This window comes from Anser brachyrhynchus, assembly GCF_964034855.1.
Source record: "Anser brachyrhynchus genome assembly, chromosome: 30".
Lineage (NCBI taxonomy): Eukaryota > Metazoa > Chordata > Aves > Anseriformes > Anatidae > Anser > Anser brachyrhynchus.
The window spans coordinates 915,699-936,374 of record NC_137723.1 but is presented as its reverse complement, the minus strand read 5'-3'; the positions used below and the strand labels follow the sequence as shown (position 1 = coordinate 936,374).

Here is a 20,676-nt window from a genome sequence, read left to right as displayed (position 1 = left end):
TTTAATGCTTTCTTTGCCTTTGTCTTCAACACTGATGCTGGGCTGTGGGACCCCAGATGTCCTGAACTGGAGGACAGTGACTGCAGGAATGATGAACTCCCAACAAACCCCGAATTTGTGTGAGATTTGCTGCTCCAGATGGATGCATACAAGATTATAGGGCCTGATGGGATTCATCCCAGAGTATAGTGAGATCTGGCTGCTGTCATCATTTGTGCTGGTTTTACTGAGGTGGGCAGCTGAGCTTCACTACAACCGCTCTCTCACTCCCCCTCCTCAAAGGGAAAAGGGGAGAAAATGCAATGAAAAGTTCTCAAGGTTTGAAATAAGGACCAGGAGATCATACAATAATTATCATCATGGGCAAACTGACTAATCATAGGAAGATTAAAGGAATTTACTAGCTATTACTAACAAGCCAGAAAAGTGAGAAACAAAGAAACCAGAGATATTTCTCCTCATCCACCCCCACCCTCTTCCACCTCCTCTCCCCAAGCGGCGCAGGGGAACGGGACAATGGGGTTTGCAGTCAGTCTAAAGCACTTCGTGTCCGCTGCTCCTTCACGGTCACGCTCTTCCTCTGCTCCAACGTGGGGTCATAGAATCATAGAATATCCCGAGTTGGAAGGGACCCACAAGGGTCAATGAGTCCAACTGCTGGCACCACACAGGTCTACCCCAAAATTCAGACCATATGAATAAGAGCACAGTCCAAATGCTTCTTGGGGGACATGGTCAAGGGTGACAAGGATTCTGCTCACTCCTCTTCTCCCCCCTGCAGGTTACACTCCCCTCCCTGGAGACAACTACCCTGCAGGTAATGGTGTCCCCATCCCCGTCCCCATTGGCGAGGGCCAAATCACCCCATCTCTCTCCCTGTGTGTGTCCCCCTTCCCCAGGCAGCATCTGAAGACCCCCAGACGGACACCTCCTGGCACCACTGGCTCCTGGATGGCCCCATCTCAGACCCGATGCCGCGGTGCTGAGAATAAAGATGCTCCACAAGCCCCGCTGGCATCTCTGCAGCATTCTGGGAACAAGGCAGAGGCTCATGGGGCTCCTACGGTGTCCTACCAAGAGGAGCGGGTGGGTGGGGGACATGGCATGGGACCCCAAAGGGCCAAGCGTGCCCTGGGGTGCCTCAGGCACGGCACTGCTGGCCGGCCGAGGGAAGGGATCGTCCCGCTCTGCTCAGCCTGCTGCAGCCTCACCTCAAGCACTGCGTGCAGCTGTGGCACCACAGCATACGAAGGGTGTGAAACTATGCGAGAGCCTCCACGGGAGGGCCATGAGGATGGCGAAGGCTCTGCAGGGCAAGGCGTGTGATGAGCAGCTGAAGGCGTTTGGCATGATGAGCCCAGAGCAGAGGAGACACAGGGGAGGCCTCAGGTGGCCCACAGCTTCCTGATGAGGGGAGTGGAGTGGCAGGCACCGGTCTCTGCTCTCTGGGGCCAGCAACAGGGCCCAAGGTAACGGCAGGGAGCTGCCACCGGAGACATTCAGGCCGGCTGTTTGGAAGTGGTTTATTCCCCGAGAGGGTGGTCGGGCACTGCAACAGGCTCCCGAGGGATGTAGCCACGGCCCTGAGCCTGCTGCAGCTCAAGGAGTGTTTGGAGAAGGCTCTTAGGGAAAGGGTCTGATTTTTGGGTGGTCCTTTGTGGAGCCTGGAGATGGACTCGATGGTCCCATTGGGTCCCTACCAACTCAGGCTATTCTGTCATTCTGTGATCTTGGGCTGAAGGCTGAGGAGACCTGCTCCCTCTGCTTGGAGGACTTCCAAGAGCCGGAGATGCACCCGTGTGGGCACAGCCTTTGCAGAGTCTGTGTGATGGGAGGCTGGAAGCTCTTTGGGTGCCCCTAGAGCAGGGCAATGACCCAGCTGGGACAAGTGCACCCAGGTTCCGGCTGGGGAGCCATGGGGAGCTGGAGCTTAGGTTCCTCCTAGCTCTGACTCCCAGGACGAACACCAAGGAGACGGTCTGCTGCAAGACGCCTTCCCAGGCAGCAAAGCCTGAGGACAGAAAGCACCCAGGAAATGCCACTGCCAGACTCCATCTTCCTGTGCAAAACTTTATTTGCCACAGTGCTGCTGCTGCTGTGCCTTGATGTGCTCCAGAGGAGGGAACAAAGAGCCCCCACAGGCTGCTCATGCTCAGCACCAGGCACAGAGCACATATCAACCCCAAACTAGGAGGCAAAGGTGGCCTGCAATGGCCGGCAGCACACGGTGACCGCATCCCTTGCACTGGGGTCTGCTGGGGGGGAGGGGCTTTGCCCTTGGGGACCACGGGGAATGTTTGGGGGAGCTCTGCTCTATGGCACCCTGGGGGGAGTTTGGGGGGGCTCTGCTCTATAGGACCCTGTGGAGAACTGGGGGGGGGCTTTGCTCTATGGGGCCATGGGGATGTCTGGGGGGGGCTCAACATCATGGTGCCCTAGGGATAAGTTCTGGGGGGCTCTGCTCTATGGGACCCCTGGGGAAGGGCTGGGGTAGGCTCTGCTTCGTGGGACCCTGGGGGTAGTTTGTGGGGGCTCTGCTCTATGGGGCCATGAGAAGGAGTTTGGGTGGGGGGTTTGCTTTATGAGGCCATGGGGAGGTTTGGGGGTGCTCAGCATCATGGGACCCTAGAGATAGTTTGGGGGGGGTTCGGCACTGTGGTAGTCCGAGAGGGGGTTGGGGGGAGGTCTGCTGTATGGGACTGTGGGGTTGTTTGTGAGGGGCTTTGCCCTTGGGGACCATGGTGGATGTTTGGGGGGGGCTCTGCTCTGTGGGACCCTGGGGATGGTGAGGAGAGGGCTCTGCTGTATGGGATCCTGTGGGGGGCATTGGAGGGGCTCTGCTCTGTGGGACTTCGGGGATGCTTTGGGGGGACTCAGCTCTATGGGACCCTGGGGATTTGGGGGGCTCTGCTCTGCATGGAGGTGGACGGAGGCACAGAGATGGCATTCCTGCCCCTCTCCCCTCAGCCTCATTCCTGATGCACATGGCCAGCTCCTGCCCGCTGGTGGCCAATGGCTCCGTGATGGGCTTCAACTTCACCCTGGCCTTAAACAAGAACCAGCTGGTGTGCTACGACTCCGACACTCAGCGCTTCATCGCCTGCGACTGGGGGCTGCTGCGGCAGCAGGCCACCCGCCTCGCCGCCCACCTCAACAACGACAGCACCTGGGTGCACCGCGTCAAGGCCCGGCGCCAGGCCTGCAGCGACCTGGCCCTGCGCTACTGGGACTGGACGGCGCTGCGGCGCAGTGAGCCCCCGGGGGGGCTTGGCATGGGACCGTGGTGTGGAAGTGCTGCAGGAGAATATTGCCTGGGGTGTTGTGTGGGAGTGTTGCAGAGCATGTTGCATGGGGGCATTGCGTGGGGCTGTTGCAGAGCATATTGCATGGGGGCGTTGCATGGAGGATAGCAGAGGAGTGTTGCAAAGGGCATTGCATGGACGTATTGCAGAGCATGTTGCATGGAGTTGTTGCATGGTGGCATTGCACAGGGGTTTTGCAGAGTATGTTGCATGGGATTGTTGCACAGGGGTGTTGTAGGGCATGTTGCAAGGAGATGTTGCACCAGGCATTGCAAGGGGGTGCTGCAGAGCACACTGCATGGGGACGTTGCAGGGGGATGTTGCACGGAGCACTGCACAGCACACTGCATTGCACTTTGCATAGGGATGTTGCACGGAGCAATGCCTCTTGCAGGGTGTGGCACAGGGGCGTTGCACAGGGCATCTCGTGGGCATCCCATGGGGATGTCGCACGTGACATCGCGTGGGACAATGCCTAGAGCTTGCACAGGGCGTTGCATGGGGAAGCGGCATGGGGAAGTTGCGCGGAGCTTTGCACAGGGCGTTGCACGGGAGCGTTGCACGGAACATTGCATGGGGACGTTGCACGGGGCAGGGAAAAGGGGCTCGCCCACCCCTGACCCCATCCCCGTCCCTGCTCCAGCGCAGCCCCAAGTCCGCATCATCCCCGCGGAGACGGGGAACGCCCGTGTGCCCGTCCGCCTCACCTGCCACATCTGGGGCTTCTACCCCCTCGAGGTGACCGTCATCTGGCTGCGCAACGGGGACATCCTGGAGCCCGACGGCTACAACCCCATCTCCGCCATCCCCAACGGCGACTGGACCTACCAGACGCAGGTGCCCCTGATGGTGGCCCCGGTGGCAGGCGACACCTACACGTCCTCGGTGCAGCACGTCAGCCTGCAGGAGCCTCTCCTGGAGGACTGGAGTGAGTGGAGAGGCGCAGGACGGCACCCGGAGGCCGGCGGTCTTGCCCACTCACCGCCACTCACCCGGCCGTGTCCCCGCAGGTCCCGGACTGCTGCCGGAGGTGACGATAATGGTGGCGGTGGCCACCGTGCTGATGGTGGTGGGACTTGGCTTATTTCTCGCTGGTGTCTACCGCTTCAGGGCCAGGCCTCCTGTCCTCGGTGAGTGGCCGGGGAGAGCTGGGGACGTGGTCAAGGGTGACGAGGATTCTGCTCACTCCTCTTCTCCCCCCTGCAGGTTACACTCCCCTCCCTGGAGACAACTACCCCGCAGGTAAAGGTGTCCCCATCCCCGTCCCCATTGGCGAGAGCCGAATCACCCCATCTCTCGCCCTGTGTGTGTCCCCCTTCCCCAGGCAGCATCTGAGGACCCCCAGACGGACACCTCCTGGCACCTGTGGCTCCCGGATGGCCCCATCTCAGACCCGATGCTGCGGTACTGAGAATAAAGATGCTCCACAAGCCCCGCTGGCATCTCTGCAGCATTCTGGGGACAGGGCAGAGGCTCATGGGGTTCCTACGGTGTCCCACCAAGTGGAGAGGGTGGGTGGGGGACATGGCATGGGACCCCAAAGGGCCAAGCGTGCCCTGGGTTGCCTCAGGCACGGCACTGCTGGCTGGCCGAGGGAAGGGATCATCCTGCTCTGCTTGGCCTGCTGCGGCCTCGCCTCGAGCACTGCGTGCAGCTGTGGGCACCACAGCAGACAAAGGGCATGAAACTGTGCGAGAGCCTCCAAGGGAGGGCTACGAGGACGGCAAAAGCTCTCCATGACAAGGCGTGTGAGGAGCGGCTGAATGCGCTTGGCTTGTTGAGCCCAGAGCAGAGGAGACGCAGGGGAGGCCTCGCGGCGGCCCACAGCTTCCTGATGAGGGGAGCGGAGGGGCAGGCGCCGGTCTCTGCTCTCTGGGGCCAGCGACAGGGCCCGAGGGAACGGCATGGAGCTGCCACAGGGGAGGCTCAGGCACTGAGGAGATGGTCTGCTGCAAGACACCTTCCCAGGCAGCAAAGCCTGAGGACAGAAAGCACCCAGGAAATGCCACTGCCAGACTCCATCTTCGCATACAAAACTTTATTTGCCACAGTCCTGCTGCTGCTGTGCCTTGATGTGCTCCAGAGGAGGGAACAAAGAGCCCCCACAGGCTGCTCATTCTCAGCACCAGGCACATAGCAAAGATCAACCCCAAACTAGGAGGCAAAGGTGGCCTGCAATGGCCGGCAGCACACGGTGACCACATCCCTTGCACTGGGGGCTGCAAGCAGTGCAAGTAGAGGGGAGAGGAGCGTGGAGAGCTGCTGCAGCCCCTGTGCTGCCTGCTGGGGCTCAGAGGCAGGCTGAGACCCACGGGTGCCAGCAGGGCTTGTGCCCCAGCACAGGAACCCTGTGCATTGCAGAGCCCAGGGTCTGCAAGGGGTCTGGCCCCTGCTTGCAGCATCCCAGCCCTCCTCCAGCAGCAGGGAGGAACACAGGGCAGCCCCTGGCCCCACTGCCCCTCATTCCTGTGCTGCTCCTGCATGATCAAGGAGAGGTGATGCAGGAGTGGGTGGAGAAGGGCAGGAGCCCTCCAGGGCTGGGGACAGGGTCTACAAGGTGCTGTCCCTCAGGCACAGCTGAATTCCCTGTGTCCTCAGCCAGAACCAGGGGCGGATGCTCTCCCCATTGAAGGAGGCTGCTATGAAAGTGAAACTCTCCACCCCGTTGTCAGCATTGATAAAAGACACCTGCTGCTGGGTACAGTCGAGACAGACCCAGATCCTCGTGGGGACAGGGGACAGGGACAAGGGGGTGCGAGGAGATGTGAGAGACCAGAGCTGCCCATGATCGTACTGCACAGCCCAGATCCCTCCTTCAGGGCTCATGTTGATCCACCCCTTCCTCTTCACTGATGCCCTGGCCACCCCCACAGCCCACTCTGAAAACTTAACCCTCTCCCCCTCCCCCTCCACCAACCAGCAGTGCCTCCCCTCTCTGAACTCCTCACGGCCCAGCACGCAGCACCAACAGTCAAATCTCTCTGGGGTGTCTGGAACCTGCTGCCATTCCCATCTTCCCCATCTCACACTGCTGTTGTCCTGAGACAGGATGAGCATGGGATGAGCTGTGTGCGGATCCAGGGTCACCTTCACTGCAGGGACAGAAGGAGCCAGGCCATCAGGGGCAGAGCTCAGCCCTGGGCAGGCTTTCCCCAGCTCGGGGCCAGGAGCTGCCCCACGGGGCGGGAGATGGGGCACCTCTTGGCTCCTGAACATGCCCCAGCAAGGGCAGGAGAAGCACCGCAGAGGGCAACCCAGTGCACACCTACCTCTCTTATGAGGCAGCAGAAACCTTCTCCATGCTGGAAGGAGAGGGGAGAGCTGGTCACAGCCCACGGCCGGTGCCCACTGGGTGTGGGCAGGATGAGGGTCCAGCCCTGGGCTGCTCTGTCCCAGCTGCCCACCCTCCCCTGCACATCGCCTAGGCATTGCCCTGGGGCCCAAGCATGGGGACACTCACCCAGCTCTGCAGCTTGTTTCTCTGAAAAGGAAAGTGAAAGTAATGCATGATCAGAGGGGAGAGTTGCTCAGCCCCTGGTAGACCCTGAACACATCCCATGACTGGGAAAATACTGCCTTGCTCCGAGGTGGGACCAGACAAATAGTCATTGCGGCCCAGCTTTGTACAATGCTCTTGTAAGTGGAACAGTAAGGACAGACACTTGTGCAACTTTGATCTTTGTGCCACCGAAGCCATTAAGGAAGTGAAGAACGGATTGCTGGAGAATGTCCCTGTCCTGGAAGCATCAGTGCAGAGCGGGGCAGCCCCGCAGCTCGCTCCCCATCCCCACCTTGATGCCCGTTCCTTTCAGCCATCCCGGCCGTGTCCCGTGCCCAGGGCAGCCCCAGCCCCAGCACTCCCCACTCCCCCGTCAGGCTCCAGCTGCTCCTCCACCACCCCCGAGCCACCAGCACACAAGCCCCCACAGCCCACCCAGACCAGTCCCTCCTGCAGGGACACCACTTCCCCAGGGGCTGGGGGCAGGCACTGCAAGGACTCACCCAGCTCTCGGCTCTGTGCCGCTGAAAAGCAAAGGCAGAGGAACAGGAGGTCAGCAGAGCAGCTTGGTTGCTCGGTGGGAACATCTGCAGGGGGTCTGGGCCTTCCCACCAGCCCCACGCTGCAGCCATGCTCCCTGGCCTCCCACCCAAGGCCCCTTGCCTTCTCCCCTGCCTTCGTTGCCCAAGGCAGAGGCCCAAGAGGATCCTAAGGCCTTTGGGATCCCCAGGAGAACATTCCCTTCCTCCTCCTACGCACCTCCCTGGGCCAGGGCTCAGCCCCGCTCCAGACCCACGCCGGTCCCTGCAGAACACCTCCCTCCGCTCCATCCCTGCGCTGCCAGCTTACCTTTCTTCAGAAAGAGATAAACACCGAGGCCAACGGACACAGCCAAAAGCACGAAGACCGGAGCCAGAGCCACCATCCAGGGCTGGGCGTTGTGGAAGAAGGGAGCTGAGAAAAGGCACAAGGAAAAGGGCTGTGTTTCCATGCCCGTGGGTGGAAAAGCAAGACCCAGACTTCACCCAGCTCAGGACAAGTGCAGGGGCCAGGAACACGTCACCCTGGCTGTGCTATTTGTACCTGCGATGTGCAGGGATGATTCCCGCTCCTGCTGGAGGCGGCTGCTCCTGACCACGCAGGACAAGGGGCCCTCCACACTCCCGGTCACGATGATGGTGCCTTCGATTTCAAAGAGCCCCTCCTGGTCCTGGGAATGTGTCTGGGAGACTGAGGGCAGATGCTGCCCACGAGCATCCCTCCACAGCAGCTGCGGCAGTGGGTGCCAGCCAGCCGATCGACACAGCACCCGGACGCCTCCGGCCTCGTAGCCCCCCAGGGAGAGGTGGGGGTCAGCGCCTGTGGCTGGGGGAAGAGCCCGGAGCCGGGGCTTGACTTGGGGAGGGATTCAGTTCCAAGGCAAAGACCCCATCTGCTCCCATGCCAGACAAGGCAATCACAGCCACAGTCCCAGGGGCTCAAATACCGGTCGCTCCATGCACCCACCCTCAGGTACAAACCACCCAGGCTGGTGCAGGACCCAGTGAGCAGGGCTGCACAATGCCTGTGGCCCCAAATCACACTGAAAACCCAGGTGCTGAGCTTCAGCACCTCCTTGCAGCATCGCTGCACCAAGCCATGCTGGTTGAAGAAGCCCCGGGATTTCCAGACAACGTCTCAGATCTCCCCCATCACAGAAAGCGAAAGTAAAGCAGACGTCCGGCTGCTCAGAGGACTCTGCGATTCTCCCTGTGTGGTGTTTGGTCCCATTGCTGACACAGCTGAAGGAGCTGCTCAGCAGCCTGTGCCCAGTGCCCTCACAATATTGTGATAATTGTCTTCAAGGACACCAGGGAAAACTGACAAAAATATCCATGGAGCTCTCTCCCCAAATATTACCTCCACATCCATGGGCATGCTCCATGCTGTGAAAGAGCTGAAACATTAAAAGGACACATAAACTCTGCCCTGGAAGCATCACCCCAGCCACTAACCTGACACCTCCAGCTCCACAATGGCTTCATCATAATCATCAGCACCTTCCACAGTGCAGACGTACAGGCCATCATCAGAGGGTCTCAGCTCCATGATTCGCAAGTCCAGGCTTCCAGCAGAGAGACCATCTCTGGCCAACTCTGTCCTCCCAGCATATGCCCCCATCTGCTCCCCGTACAGGTCCTCTCCGTTGTGGTAGTGGTGCACTGTCTCATATATCGTGCGTCGAATCCACCTGACCTCCAAGGTGCGAGCATCCCGTTGAGGGGACAAGTGGCAGGGCAGCACGACATCCTGCCCCACGGTGGCAGTGACAGCGTGGCCTGGTCCCACCACTCTGAGCTGGGCTGGGCAATGGAGAAGAGCACAGAGAGGAGGTGAGATTTTGTCATTGTAAATTTAGGGGGAGTGAGTGACAAAGGGTGAGCTGTGCGTGAGTTGCGGCATTCTGCATCCCCCCGTGTCCCATGGGAAACCACCGGTGAAATGGGAGAGGGAGAGGGAGGACATGCAGGAGAAGGAGGTGTGCTGGGAGTGGGAGCCCTCTCTGCAGCATTCGGGCAGGTGAAGAAGATCCAGAAAGGGCAGCCGAGGCAGCACCCGTACTGCATGAAAGAACCAAAGGGAAAGTGAAACCGATCTGGGGCTGAGCTGTTGTCTCGGGTTCCCCCTGCCCCATGGCCGCTCACCTGCCCTATGGCAGCACGTCTGCCAGGCCCCGGGGGGGGAGCCCCCAGCAGCCCTGCAGGATCCTACCTGAGCCCAGCTGGAGGAGGAGCAGAGTGACGAGGGAAGTCAGGAGGCCCCTGGCATGGCCAGTGAGGCTGGGGCGGCCACAGTCCCAGGGGAGCCCCATCTGAGAGAGAGGTCCCCCAGGGGGCAGGCAGCCCCCCAGGGGTTCTTCTCCAAGGGAGCCCCACCAACAGAGAGGTCCCTCACAGCACCCAGCAGAGCAGCAGAAAGCACAAGGCTATGCCCAGCGTCCCCAACCTTTGCCCACTTCCTGGCTGCAATAACCCTCTGGGAGGAGCTCTGCCCCTGGGGCAATGTCCGGGGAGCTCTGCAGGGCTGGCACCACCATCCCATGGCAGCTGGGTGCCCAATCCACGGCCTTCAGCAAGCACAAGGGGCTTGTCACCAGCAGGGGCCTCTCCAGACCTCCAGGGAAAGCCAGTGCCTAAACTTGTTCATCTCCACCTATCTAAGGAGGAATCAGTGAGCAATGGGACAATGTGGAGAGATGGCAGTGAAGAGCTGAGCGGGATTGGAGGCTGCAGGGAATGGGGCACAGCTGGGTGCTGAGCCTGGAGCTGCCACCCTTTGACCAGGGTGCTGAAGACAAAGAGCCAGCCCCGCTCCGAGCTCCAGTAAAGCAGCCGTGGCAGAAGGTTGTCTCAGATGGGCAGGGACCTTCTTCTAGAGCTTAGGTGGATAAGGAAAGTTTCTGTTTGCTGGAAGTGAGGTCAGGCGGTGTGGAAGGACTACAGAGGTACTGTTTGCCTTTGTAGGGAGAAAATTCGTATGGCCAAAGCACAATTTGAGTTGAAGCTGGACAGTACTGTGAGGGGCAATAAAATGGATTTTTTTTTTAAACTATCTTAACAGCAAAAGTAGGATGAGAGAAAACATTGGTCTGCTACTGGATGGGGATGCCCAAACAGGGTCATCGACTTCACAGGGATGTTTAATGCTTTCTTTGCCTTTGTCTTCAACACTGATGCTGGGCTGTGGGACCCCAGGTGCCCTGAGCTGGAGGACAGTGACTGCAGGAACGATAAACTCCCAACAAACCCCGAATTTGTGGGATTTGCTGCTCCAGATGGATGCATACAAGACTATAGGGCCTGATGGGATTCATCCCAGAGTGCTAAGAAAACTGGCTGCTGTCATCATGTGTGCTGGTTTTACTGAGGTGGATAGCTGAGCTTCACTACAACCGCTCTCTCACTCCCCCTCCTCAAAGGGAAAAGGAGAGAAAATGCAATGAAAAGGGTTCAAGGATTGAAATAAGGACCAGGAGATCACACAATAATTATCATCATGGGCAAACTGACCAACCATAGGGAGATTAAAGGAATTTACTAGCTATTACTAAGAAGCCAGAAAAGTGAGAAACAAAGAAAACAAACCAGAGATACCTTCCCCTCATCCACCCCCACCCTCTTCCACCTCCTCTCCCCAAGCGGCGCAGGGGAACGGGACAATGGGGTTTGCAGTCAGTCTATAGCACTTCGTCTCTGCTGCTCCTTCACGGTCACTCTCTTCCCCTGCTCCAGTGTGGGGTCATAGAATCATAGAATATCCCGAGTAGAAAGGGACCCACAATGATCAATGAGTCCAACTGCTGGCACCACGCAGGTCTACCCAAAAATTCAGACCATATGAATAAGAGCACAGTCCAAATGCTTCTTGGGGGACATGGTCAAGGGTGACAAGGATTCTGCTCACTCCTCTTCTCCCCCCAGCAGGTTACACTCCCCTCCCTGGAGACAACTACCCCGCAGGTAACGGTGTCCCCATCCCCGTCCCCATTGACGAGGGCCGAATCATCCCATCTTTCACCCTGTGTGTGTCCCCCTTCCCCAGGCAGCATCTGAGGACCACCAGACAGACACCTCCTGGCACCGCTGGCTCTCGGATGGCCCCATCTCAGACCCGATGCCGCGGTGCTGAGAATAAAGATGCTCCACAAGCCCCGCTGGCGTCTCTGCAGCATTCTGGGGACAGGGCAGAGGCTCACGGGGCTCCTACGGTGACCAACCAAGTGGAGAGGGTGGGTGAGGGACATGGCATGGGACCCCGAAGGGCCAAGCGTGCCCTGGGGTGCCTCAGGCACGGCACTGTTGGCCGGCCGAGGGAAGGGATCGTCCCGCTCTGCTCGGCCTGCTGCGGCCTCGCCTCGAGCACTGCGTGCAGCTGTGGGCACCACAGCAGACGAAGGGTTTGAAACTGTGCGAGAGCCTCCAAGGGAGGGCTACGAGGACGGCAAAAGCTCTCCATGGCAAGGCATGTGAGGAGTGGCTGAATGCTCTTGGCTTGTTGAGCCTAGAGCAGAGGAGACGCAGGGGAGGCCTCGCGGTTGCCCACAGCATCCTGATGAGGGGAGCGGAGGGGCAGGTGCTGGTCTCTGCTCTCTGGGGCCAGGGACAGGGCCCGAGGGAATGGCATGGAGCTGCCACAGGGGAGGCTCAGGCACTGAGGAGACAGTCTGCTGCAAGACACCTTCCCAGGCAGCAAAGCCTGAGGACAGAAAGCACCCAGGAAATGCCACTGCCAGACTCCATCTTCCTGTGCAAAACTTTATTTGCCGCAGTCCTGCTGCTGCTGTGCCTTGATGTGCTCTTAGGTGCTTGATGAGCTTAGGTGGAGAAGGAAAGTTTCTGTTTGCTGGAAGTGAGGTCAGGCAATGTGGAAGGACTACAGAGGTACTGTTTGCTTTTGTAGGGAGAAAATTCGTATGGCCAAAGCTCAATTTGAGTTGAAGCTGGACAGTACTGTGAGGGGTAATAAAATGGATTATTTTTTTAAATTCTCTTAACAGCAGAAGTAGGATGATAGAAAACATTGGTCTGTTACTTGGCGGGGATGGTCAAACAGGGTCATCAACTTCACTGAAATATTTAATGCTTTCTTTGCCTTTGTCTTCAACACCGATGCTGGGCTGTGGGACCCCAGGTGCCCTGAGCTGGAGGACAGTGACTGCAGGAACGATAAACTCCCAACAAACCCCGAATTTGTGGGATTTGCTGCTCCAGATGGATACATACAAGACTATAGGGCCTGATGGGATTCATCCCAGAGTTCTAAGAGAACTGGCTGAAGTCATACGTCTTCCCCTCTAGGCCCTTCACCATCTTTGTGGCCCTTCTCTGGACACTCTCCAATAGTTTCATGTCCTTTTTGTACCGTGGTGCCCAGAACTGCACACAGTAATCAAGATGAGGCTGCACCAGCGCAGAGCAGAGTGGGACAATCACTTCCCTCGACCATCAATGCTGTGCCTGATGCACCCCAGGATACGGTTGGCCTTCCTGGCTGCCAGGGCACACTGCTGGCTCATGTTCAGCTTGCTGTCAACCACAACCCCCAGATCCCTCTCTGTGGGGCTGCCCTCCAACATCTCGTCCCCCAGTCTGTACGTATAGCCAGGGTTGCCCCACCCCAGGTGCAGGACCTGGCACTTGCTCTTGTTAAACTTCATGAGGTTGGTGACTGCCCAGCTCTCCAATCTGTCCAGATCTCTCTACAAGGCCTTTCCACCCTCAACAGAGTCAACAACTCCTCCCATGGGATGCCGTCCTTCCTGTACTGATCCTACGTGGGCTTCCCCCAGGCAGCAGCCCTTCAACATCTGCTCCAGTATGGGTCTGTACTATGGGGTACATCCGTCAGGAGCAAACTGTTCCAACCTGGGTCCCCCACGGGTGGCAGCTCCCCCCAGACCTCAATCTCCTGCATGGGCTCCTCTCCATGGGCTGCGGCTCTGGCCCAGGGCCTGCTCCTGCGGGGGCTCCTCCATGGGCTGCAGCATGGAGATCTGCTCCGTGTGGGACCCATGGGCTGCAGGGGGACAGCCTGCTCCACCAGGGACCTCACCTCAGGCTGTGGGGGAACTTCTGCTGTGTGCATGGAGCACCTCCTCCCCTCCTGCTGCACTGACCTTGGGGTCTGCAGGGCTGGTTCTCACTCCTCGCTCTCCCAGCTGCTGTTGTGCAGCAGTTTTTTCCACATTTCTTAAATATGCCCTCACAGAGGCACAAATAACATCACTTAGTGGCTCGGTTCTGGGCAGCAGTGTGTCCTTTTGGAGCAGCTGAAACTGGCCCTTATCTAATATGGGGCAGTTTCTGGATTCTTCTCACAGAAGCAAACCCCTGCTACCAAAACCTTGTCACGTAAACCCACTACATCATGAAATCTCGATAATTTAATTTTAAATATCCTGAGGAATCTGGAGCGGTCCCAGTGACTGGAAGCTGCCAAACGTTGCCCCAGTTTCCAAGAAGGGCAGCAAAGAGGAACCTGGGAATTACAAGTCTGTCAGTCTCATGGGAGTGCCTGCTAAAGTTATGGAAATTGCTCTGGGAGTGAGTGAAAAACACCTGAGGGACAATGCGGTCACTGGTCACAGCACACATGGGTTCCTGAGGGGAAACTCGTGTTTAACAAACCTAATTTCCTTTTTTTCATAAGGTCAGTCTCCCATTTGACCGAGGTGGCCAGTTGAGGTGATGTTTTGGGATTTCAGTAAAGATTATGACATGGTTTCTGACCGTATCCATCTGGACCAAATGTCCATCACAGAGCCAGACAAATGCACAATACGATGGGTGAATAATTGGCTGAGGGGTCAGGCTCTGAGGGATTCTGGTAAAAGGGGCTACATCAGGCTGGCGGCCAGTCATGAGTGGGGCTCTGCAGGGCTCCGTTTTGGGGTCAGGTCTCTTCAGTGGTCCCATAAATGACCTGGATGCGGGACTTCAGAGAAACCTGAGTGAGTTTGTGTCTGACACAGAACGGGGAGGAGCTGCTGACTCCCTTGAGGCTGGAGAGGCCTTGCAGAGGTATCTGGCCAAAGGGGAGAGCTGGGCAGCCACCGCCTGTGGGAAGTTTAACAAGAGCAAGTGCCGGGCCCTGTCCCTGGGCAGGGGCAGCCCCGGCTGTACGTACAGCGTGGGGGGTGAGAGGCTGGAGAGCAGCCCCCAGAACGGGAGCTGGGAGTTTGTTGTGGTTTAACCCGGCTGGCAGCTAAACACCACACAGCCGTTCGCTCACCCTCCCCCCTCCCTCTCTGGGATGGGGGAGAGAAACGGGAAAGTGAAGCCGGTGAGTTGAGATAAAGACAGTTTATTAAGAAAGGAATATAATAATAACAATAATAATAATAATAGTGATAATGATAATAGTATTAATAATAATAATGTGTAAGAAAACAAGTGATGCACAATGCAATTGCTCACCACCCGCTGACCAATGCCCAGCCTATCCCCAAGCAGCCGGCCCCCCCACCTCGGCCAGCCACCCCTATATATTGTTTAGCATGACGTCAGATGGTATGGAATACCCCTTTGGCCAGTTTGGGTCAGCTGTCCTGGGTCTGTCCCCTCCCAGCTCCTGCTGCACCCCCAGCCTGCTCGCTGGCAGGACAGAGCGAGAAGCCGAAAAGGCCTTGGCCTGGTGTAAACACTGCTCTGCAACAATTAAAACATCAGCATGTTATCAGCGCTCTTCTCATCCTAATCCAAAACATAGCACCCTACCAGCTACTATGAGGGAAAATTAACTCTGTCCTAACTGGAACCAGGACAGGGTTGTAGCCGACGGCAAGATGGGTGTGAGCCAGCAGCGGGCCCTGGCAGCCCAAAGGGCCAAGCGTGCCCTGGGGTGCCTCAGGCACGGCACTGCTGGCCGGCTGAGGGAAGGGATCGTCCCGCTCTGCTGGGCCTGCTGTGAGCACTCGAGCACTGCGTGCAGCTGTGGGCACCACAGCAGATGAAGGGTGAGAAACTGTGCGAGAGCCTCCAAGGGAGGGCTACGAGGACGGCGAAGGCTCTGCAGGGCAAGGCATGTGAGGAGCGGCTGAAGGCGCTTGGCTTGTTGAGCCCAGAGCAGAGGAGACGCAAGGGAGGCCTCACGGTGGCCCACAGCTTCCTGATGAGGGGAGCGGAGGGGCAGGGGCCAGTCTCTGCTCTCTGGGGCCAGCGACAGGGCCCGAGGGAACGGCATGGAGCTGCCACAGGGGAGGCTCAGGAACCAAGGAGACGGTCTGCTGCAAGACGCCTTCCCAGGCACCAAAGCCTGAGGAGAGAAAACACCCAGGAAATGCCACTGCCAGACTCCATCTTCGCATACAAAACTTTATTTGCCACAGTCCTGCTGCTGCTGTGCCTTGATGTGCTCCAGAGGAGGGAACAAAGAGCCCCCACAGGCTGCTCATGCTCAGCACCAGGCACAGAGCAAAGATCAACCCCAAACTAGGAGGCAAAGGTGGCCTGCAATGGCCGGCAGCACACGGTGACCACATCCCTTGCACTGGGGTCTACAAGCAGTGCAAGCAGAGGGGAGAGGAGCATGGAAAGCGGCTGCAGCCCCTGTGCTGCCCGCTGGGGCTCAGAGGCCGGGTGATACCCGCGGGTGCCAGCAGGGCTTGTGCCCCAGCACAGGAACCCTGTATAGGGCAGAGCCTGGGGGCTGCAAGGGGCCTGGCCCCTGCTTGCAGCATCACAGCCCTCCTCCAGCAGCAGGGAGGAACATGGGGCAGCCCCTGGCCCCACTGCCCCTCATTCCTGTGCTGCTCCTGCAGGACCAAGGAGAGGTGATGCAGGAGTGGCTGGAGAAGGGCAGGAGCCCGTCAGAGCTGGGGACAGGGTCTACAAGGTGCTGTCCCTCAGGCACAGCTGAATTCCCTGTGTCTCCAGACAGAACCAGGGGTGGATGCTCTCCCCATTGAAAGCGGCTGCTGTGAAAGTGAAGATCTCCACCCCATTGTCAGCGTTGATAAAAGACACCTGCCCCTGGGTACAGTCCAGACAGACCCAGATCCTCGTGGGGACAGGGGACAGGGACAAGGGGGTGCGAGGAGATGTGAGAGACATGAGTTGCCCCTCATTGTACTGCACAGCCCAGATCCCTTCTTCAGGGCTCATGTTGATCCACTTCTTCCTCTTCACAGATGCCCTGGCCACCCCCACAGCCCACCACAAATAGAGGGGCAGAGCTCAGCCCTGGGCAGGCTTTCCCCAGCTCGGGGCCAGGAGCTGCCCCACGGGGCAGGAGACGGGGCACCTCTTGGCTCCAGCAAGAGAAGGGGAAGCACCACAAAGGGCAACCCTTTGCGCACCTACCTTTATTATGAGGCAGCAGACCCCTTCTCCAGGCTGGAAGGAGAGGGGAGAGCTGGTCCCACGGCCCAGCCCTGGGGTATGGGTGCCCAGTGGGTATGGGTAGGGTGAGGGCCCAGCCCTGGGCTGCTCTGTCCCAGCTGCCCAACCTCCGCTGCACATCACCCTGGTGTTTCCCTGGGGCCCAAGCATGGGGACACTCACCCAGTTCTGCAGCTTGTTTTTCTGAAAAGGAAAGCAAAAGTAATGCATGATCAGAGGGGAGAGTTGCTCAGCCCCTGGTAGACCCTGAACACATCCCATGACTGGGAAAATACTGCCTTGCTCCGAGGTGGGACCAGACAAATAGTCATTGTGGCCCAGCTTTGTACAATGCTCTTGTAAGTGGAACTGTAAGGACGGACACTTGTGCAGCCTTTATCTCTGTGCCACCGAAGCCATTAAGGAAGTGAAGAACGGATTGCTGGAGAATGTCCCTGTCCTGGAAGCGTCAGTGCAGAGCGGGACAGCCCCGCAGCTCGCTCCCCGTCCCCACCTTGATGCCCGTTCCTTTCAGCCATCCCGGCCGTGTCCCGTGCCCAGGGCAGCCCCAGCCCCAGCACTCCCCACTCCCCCATCAGGCTCCAGCTGCTCCTCCAGCACCCCCGAGCCACCAGCACACAAGACCCCACAGCCCACCCACCCCAGTCCCTCCCGCAGGGACAACTCTTCCCCAGGGGCTGGGGCAGGGATTGCAAGGACTCACCCAGCTCTTGGCTCTGTGCCGCTGAAAAGCAAAGGTGGAGGAACAGGAGGTCAGCAGAGCAGCTTGGTTGCTCGGTGGGAACATGTGCAGGGGGTCTGGGCCTTCCCACCAGCCCCACGCTGCAGCCATGCTCCCTGGCCTCCCACCCAAGGCCCCTTACCTTCTGCCCTGCCTTCGTTGCCCAAGGCAGAGGCCCAAGAGGATCCTAAGGCCTTTGGGATCCCCAGGAGAACATTCCCTTCCTCCTCCTACGCACCTCCCTGGGCCAGGGCTCAGCCCCGCTCCAGACCCACGCGGGTCCCTGCAGAACACCTCCCTCTGCTCCATCCCTGCACTGCCAGCTTACCTTTCTTCAGAAAGAGATAAACACCGAGGCCAACGGACACAGCCAAAAGCACGAAGACCGGAGCCAGAGCCACCATCCAGGGCCGGGCGTTGTGGAAGAAGGGAGCTGAGAAAAGGCACAAGGAAAAGGGCTGCGTTTCCATGCCCCTGGGTGGAAAAGCAAGACCCAGACTTCTACCTGCTCAGGACAAGTGCAGGGGCCAGGAACACGTCACCCTGGCTGTGCTATTTGTACCTGCGATGTGCAGGGATGATTCCCGCTCCTGCTGGATGCGGCTGCTCCTGACCACGCAGGACAAGGGCCCCTCCACGCTCCCGGTCACGATGACGGCGCCTTCGATTTCAAAGAGCCCCTCCTGGTCCTGGGAATGTGTCTGGGAGACCGAGGGCAGATGCTGCCCACGAGCATTCCTCCACAGCAGCTGCGGCAGCGGGTACCAGCCGGCCGATCGACACAGCACCCGGACGCCTCCAGCCTCGTAGCCCCCCAGGGAGAGGTGGGGATCAGCGCCTGTGGCTGGGGGAAGAGCCCGCGGCTGGGGCTTGACTTGGGGAGGGATTCAGTTCCAAGGCAAATAACCCAATCTGCTCCCATGCCAGACAAAGCCCATCACAGCCACAGTCCCAGGGGCTCAAATACCGGTCGCTCCATGCACCCACCCTCACGTACAAACCACCCAGGCTGGTGCAGGACCCAGAGAGCAGGGCTGCACAATGCCTGTGGCCCCAAATCACACTGAAAACCCAGGTGCTGAGCTTCAGCACCTCCAGGCAGCATCGCTGCACCAAGCCATGCTGGTTGAAGAAGCCCCGGGATTTCCAGACAACGTCTCAGATCTCCCCCATCACAGAAAGCGAAAGTAAAGCAGACGTCCGGCTGCTCAGAGGACTCTTTGGTTCTCCCTGTGTGGTGTTTGGTCCCATTGCTGACACAGCTGAAGGAGCTGCTCAGCAGCCTGTGCCCACTGCCCTCACAATATTATGATTATTGTCTTCAAGGACACTAGGGAAAACTGAGAAAAATATCCATGCAGCTCTCTCCCCAAATATTACCTCCACATCCATGGGCATGCTCCATGCTGTGAAAGAGCTGAAACATTAAAAGGACACATAAACTCTGCCCTGGAAGCATCACCCCAGCCACTAACCTGACACCTCCAGCTCCACAATGGCTTCATCATAAGCATCAGCATCTCCCACAGTGCAGAGGTACAGGCCATCATCAGAGGGTCTCAGCCTGGTGATTCGCAAGTCCAGGTTTCCAGCAGAGAGACCATCTCTGGCCAACTCTGTCCTCCCAGCATATGCCCCCATCTGCTCCCTGTACATGTCCTCTCCATTGCGGTAGTGGTGCACTGTCTCAGATAACCTGTGCCGAATCCACCTGACCTCCATGGTGCGAGCATCCCGTTGAGGGGACAAGTGGCAGGGCAGCACGACATCCTGCCCCACGGTGGCAGTGACAGCGTGGCCTGGTCCCTCCACTCTGAGCTGGGCTGGGCAATGGAGAAGGGCACAGAGAGGCAGTGAGATTTCGTCATTGTAAATTTAGGGGCAGTGAGTGACAAAGGGCGAGCTGTGCGTGAGTTGCGGCATTCTGCATCCCCCGTGTCCCATGGGAAACCACCGGTGAAATGGGAGAAGGAGAGGGAGGACATGCAGGAGAAGGAGGTGTGCTGGGAGTGGGAGCCCTCTCTGCAGCATTCGGGCAGGTGAAGAAGAGCCAGAAACGGCAGCCGAGGCAGCACCCATATTGCGTGAAAGAACCAAAGGGAAAGCGAAATCGATCTGGGGCTGAGCTGTTGTCTCGGGTTCCCCCTGCCCCATGGCCGCTCACCTGCCCTATGGCAGCACGTCTGCCAGGCCCCAGGGGGGGAGCCCCCAGCAGCCCCACAGGATCCTACCTGAGCCCAGCCGGAGGAGGAGCAGAGTGACGAGGGAAGTCAGGAGGCCCCTGGCATGGCCAGTGAGGCTGGGGCAGCCGCAGCCCCAGCAGAGCCCCATCTGAGACAGAGGTCCCCCAGGGGGCAGGCAGCCCCCCAGGGGTTCTTCTCCAAGGGAGCCCCACCAACAGAGAGGTCCCTCACAGCACCCAGCAGAGCAGCAGAAAGCACAAGGCTATGCCCAGCGTCCCCAACCTTTGCCCACTTCCTGGCTGCAATAACCCTCTGGGAGGAGCTCTGCCCCTGGGGCAATGTCCGGGGAGCTCTGCAGGGCTGGCACCACCATCCCATGGCAGCTGGGTGCCCAATCCACGGCCTTCAGCAAGCACAAGGGGCTTGTCACCAGCAGGGGCCTCTCCAGACCTCCAGGGAAAGCCAGTGCCTAAACTTGTTCATCTCCACCTATCTAAGGAGGAATCAGTGAGCAATGGGACAATGTGGAGAGATGGCAGTGAAGAGCTGAGCGGGATTGGAGGCTGCAGGGAATGGGGCACAGCTGGGTGCTGAGCCTGGAGCTGCCACCCTTTGACCAGGGTGCTGAAGGCAATGTGCCAGCGCCGCTCCGAGCTCCAGTAAAGCAGCCGTAGCAGAAGGTTGTCTCAGATGGGCAGGGACCTTCTTCTAGAGCTTAGGTGGATGAGGAAAGTTTCTGTTTGCTGGAAGTGAGGTCAGGCAATATGGAAGGACTACAGAGGTACTGTTTGCCTTTGTAGGGAGAAAATTCGTATGGCCAAAGCTCAATTTGAGTTGAAGCTGGACAGTACTGTGAGGGGCAATAAAATGGATTTTTTTTTAAACTATCTTAACAGCAAAAGTAGGATGAGAGAAAACATTAGTCTTCTACTGGATGGGGATGCCCAAACAGGGTCATCGACTTCACAGGGATGTTTAATGCTTTCTTTGCCTTTGTCTTCAACACTGATGCTGGGCCGTGGGACCCCAGGTGCCCTGAGCTGGAGGACAGTGACTGCAGGAACGATAAACTCCCAACAAACCCTGAATTTGT

At 58.5% G+C, this 20,676-nt stretch overlaps 4 protein-coding genes across 9 annotated transcripts in view; 2 read left to right on the top strand and 2 right to left on the bottom strand.

Annotated features, from left to right (window-relative positions):
- Positions 1–20,676, bottom strand: part of LOC308184294 (butyrophilin subfamily 2 member A2-like) — a 92,312-nt gene that overhangs the window by 24,275 nt on the left and 47,361 nt on the right. The window lies entirely within an intron of this gene.
- Positions 1–20,676, top strand: part of LOC308184288 (HLA class II histocompatibility antigen, DM beta chain-like) — a 67,320-nt gene that overhangs the window by 45,756 nt on the left and 888 nt on the right. Inside the window, exons 4-5 of one of the 6 annotated variants that reach the window (XM_080571313.1) lie at positions 4,509–4,544; positions 11,383–11,460. In XM_080571313.1, the coding sequence (XP_080427439.1) occupies positions 4,509–4,544; positions 11,383–11,393 (47 nt within the window). In that variant the 3' untranslated portion in view covers positions 11,394–11,460. Of the gene's footprint in view, positions 1–781; positions 818–899; positions 1,008–4,508; positions 4,545–4,626; positions 4,724–11,382; positions 11,461–20,676 lie in introns of those variants that run through there. The other 5 variants (XM_080571315.1, XM_080571311.1, XM_080571312.1 and 2 more) reach the window with 5 other exon arrangements.
- On the top strand, positions 2,916–4,472 carry LOC308184184 (HLA class II histocompatibility antigen, DM beta chain-like; the record flags this gene model as incomplete). The annotated part of the gene is made up of 4 exons (XM_080571017.1): positions 2,916–3,249; positions 3,946–4,230; positions 4,313–4,432; positions 4,468–4,472. The coding sequence occupies exons 1-4, from the start codon at positions 2,979–2,981 to the stop codon at positions 4,470–4,472; spliced, it is 681 nt and encodes a 226-aa protein (XP_080427143.1). The 5' UTR covers positions 2,916–2,978.
- LOC308184290 (butyrophilin subfamily 3 member A2-like) lies at positions 7,285–19,922 on the bottom strand. The gene is made up of 4 exons (XM_080571327.1): positions 19,632–19,922; positions 18,876–19,223; positions 17,963–18,244; positions 7,285–7,755 (listed from the first exon to the last, which is right to left on the bottom strand). Exons 1-4 carry the CDS (start codon positions 19,729–19,731, stop codon positions 7,577–7,579), a joined length of 909 nt encoding a protein of 302 aa, XP_080427453.1. The 5' UTR covers positions 19,732–19,922; the 3' UTR covers positions 7,285–7,576.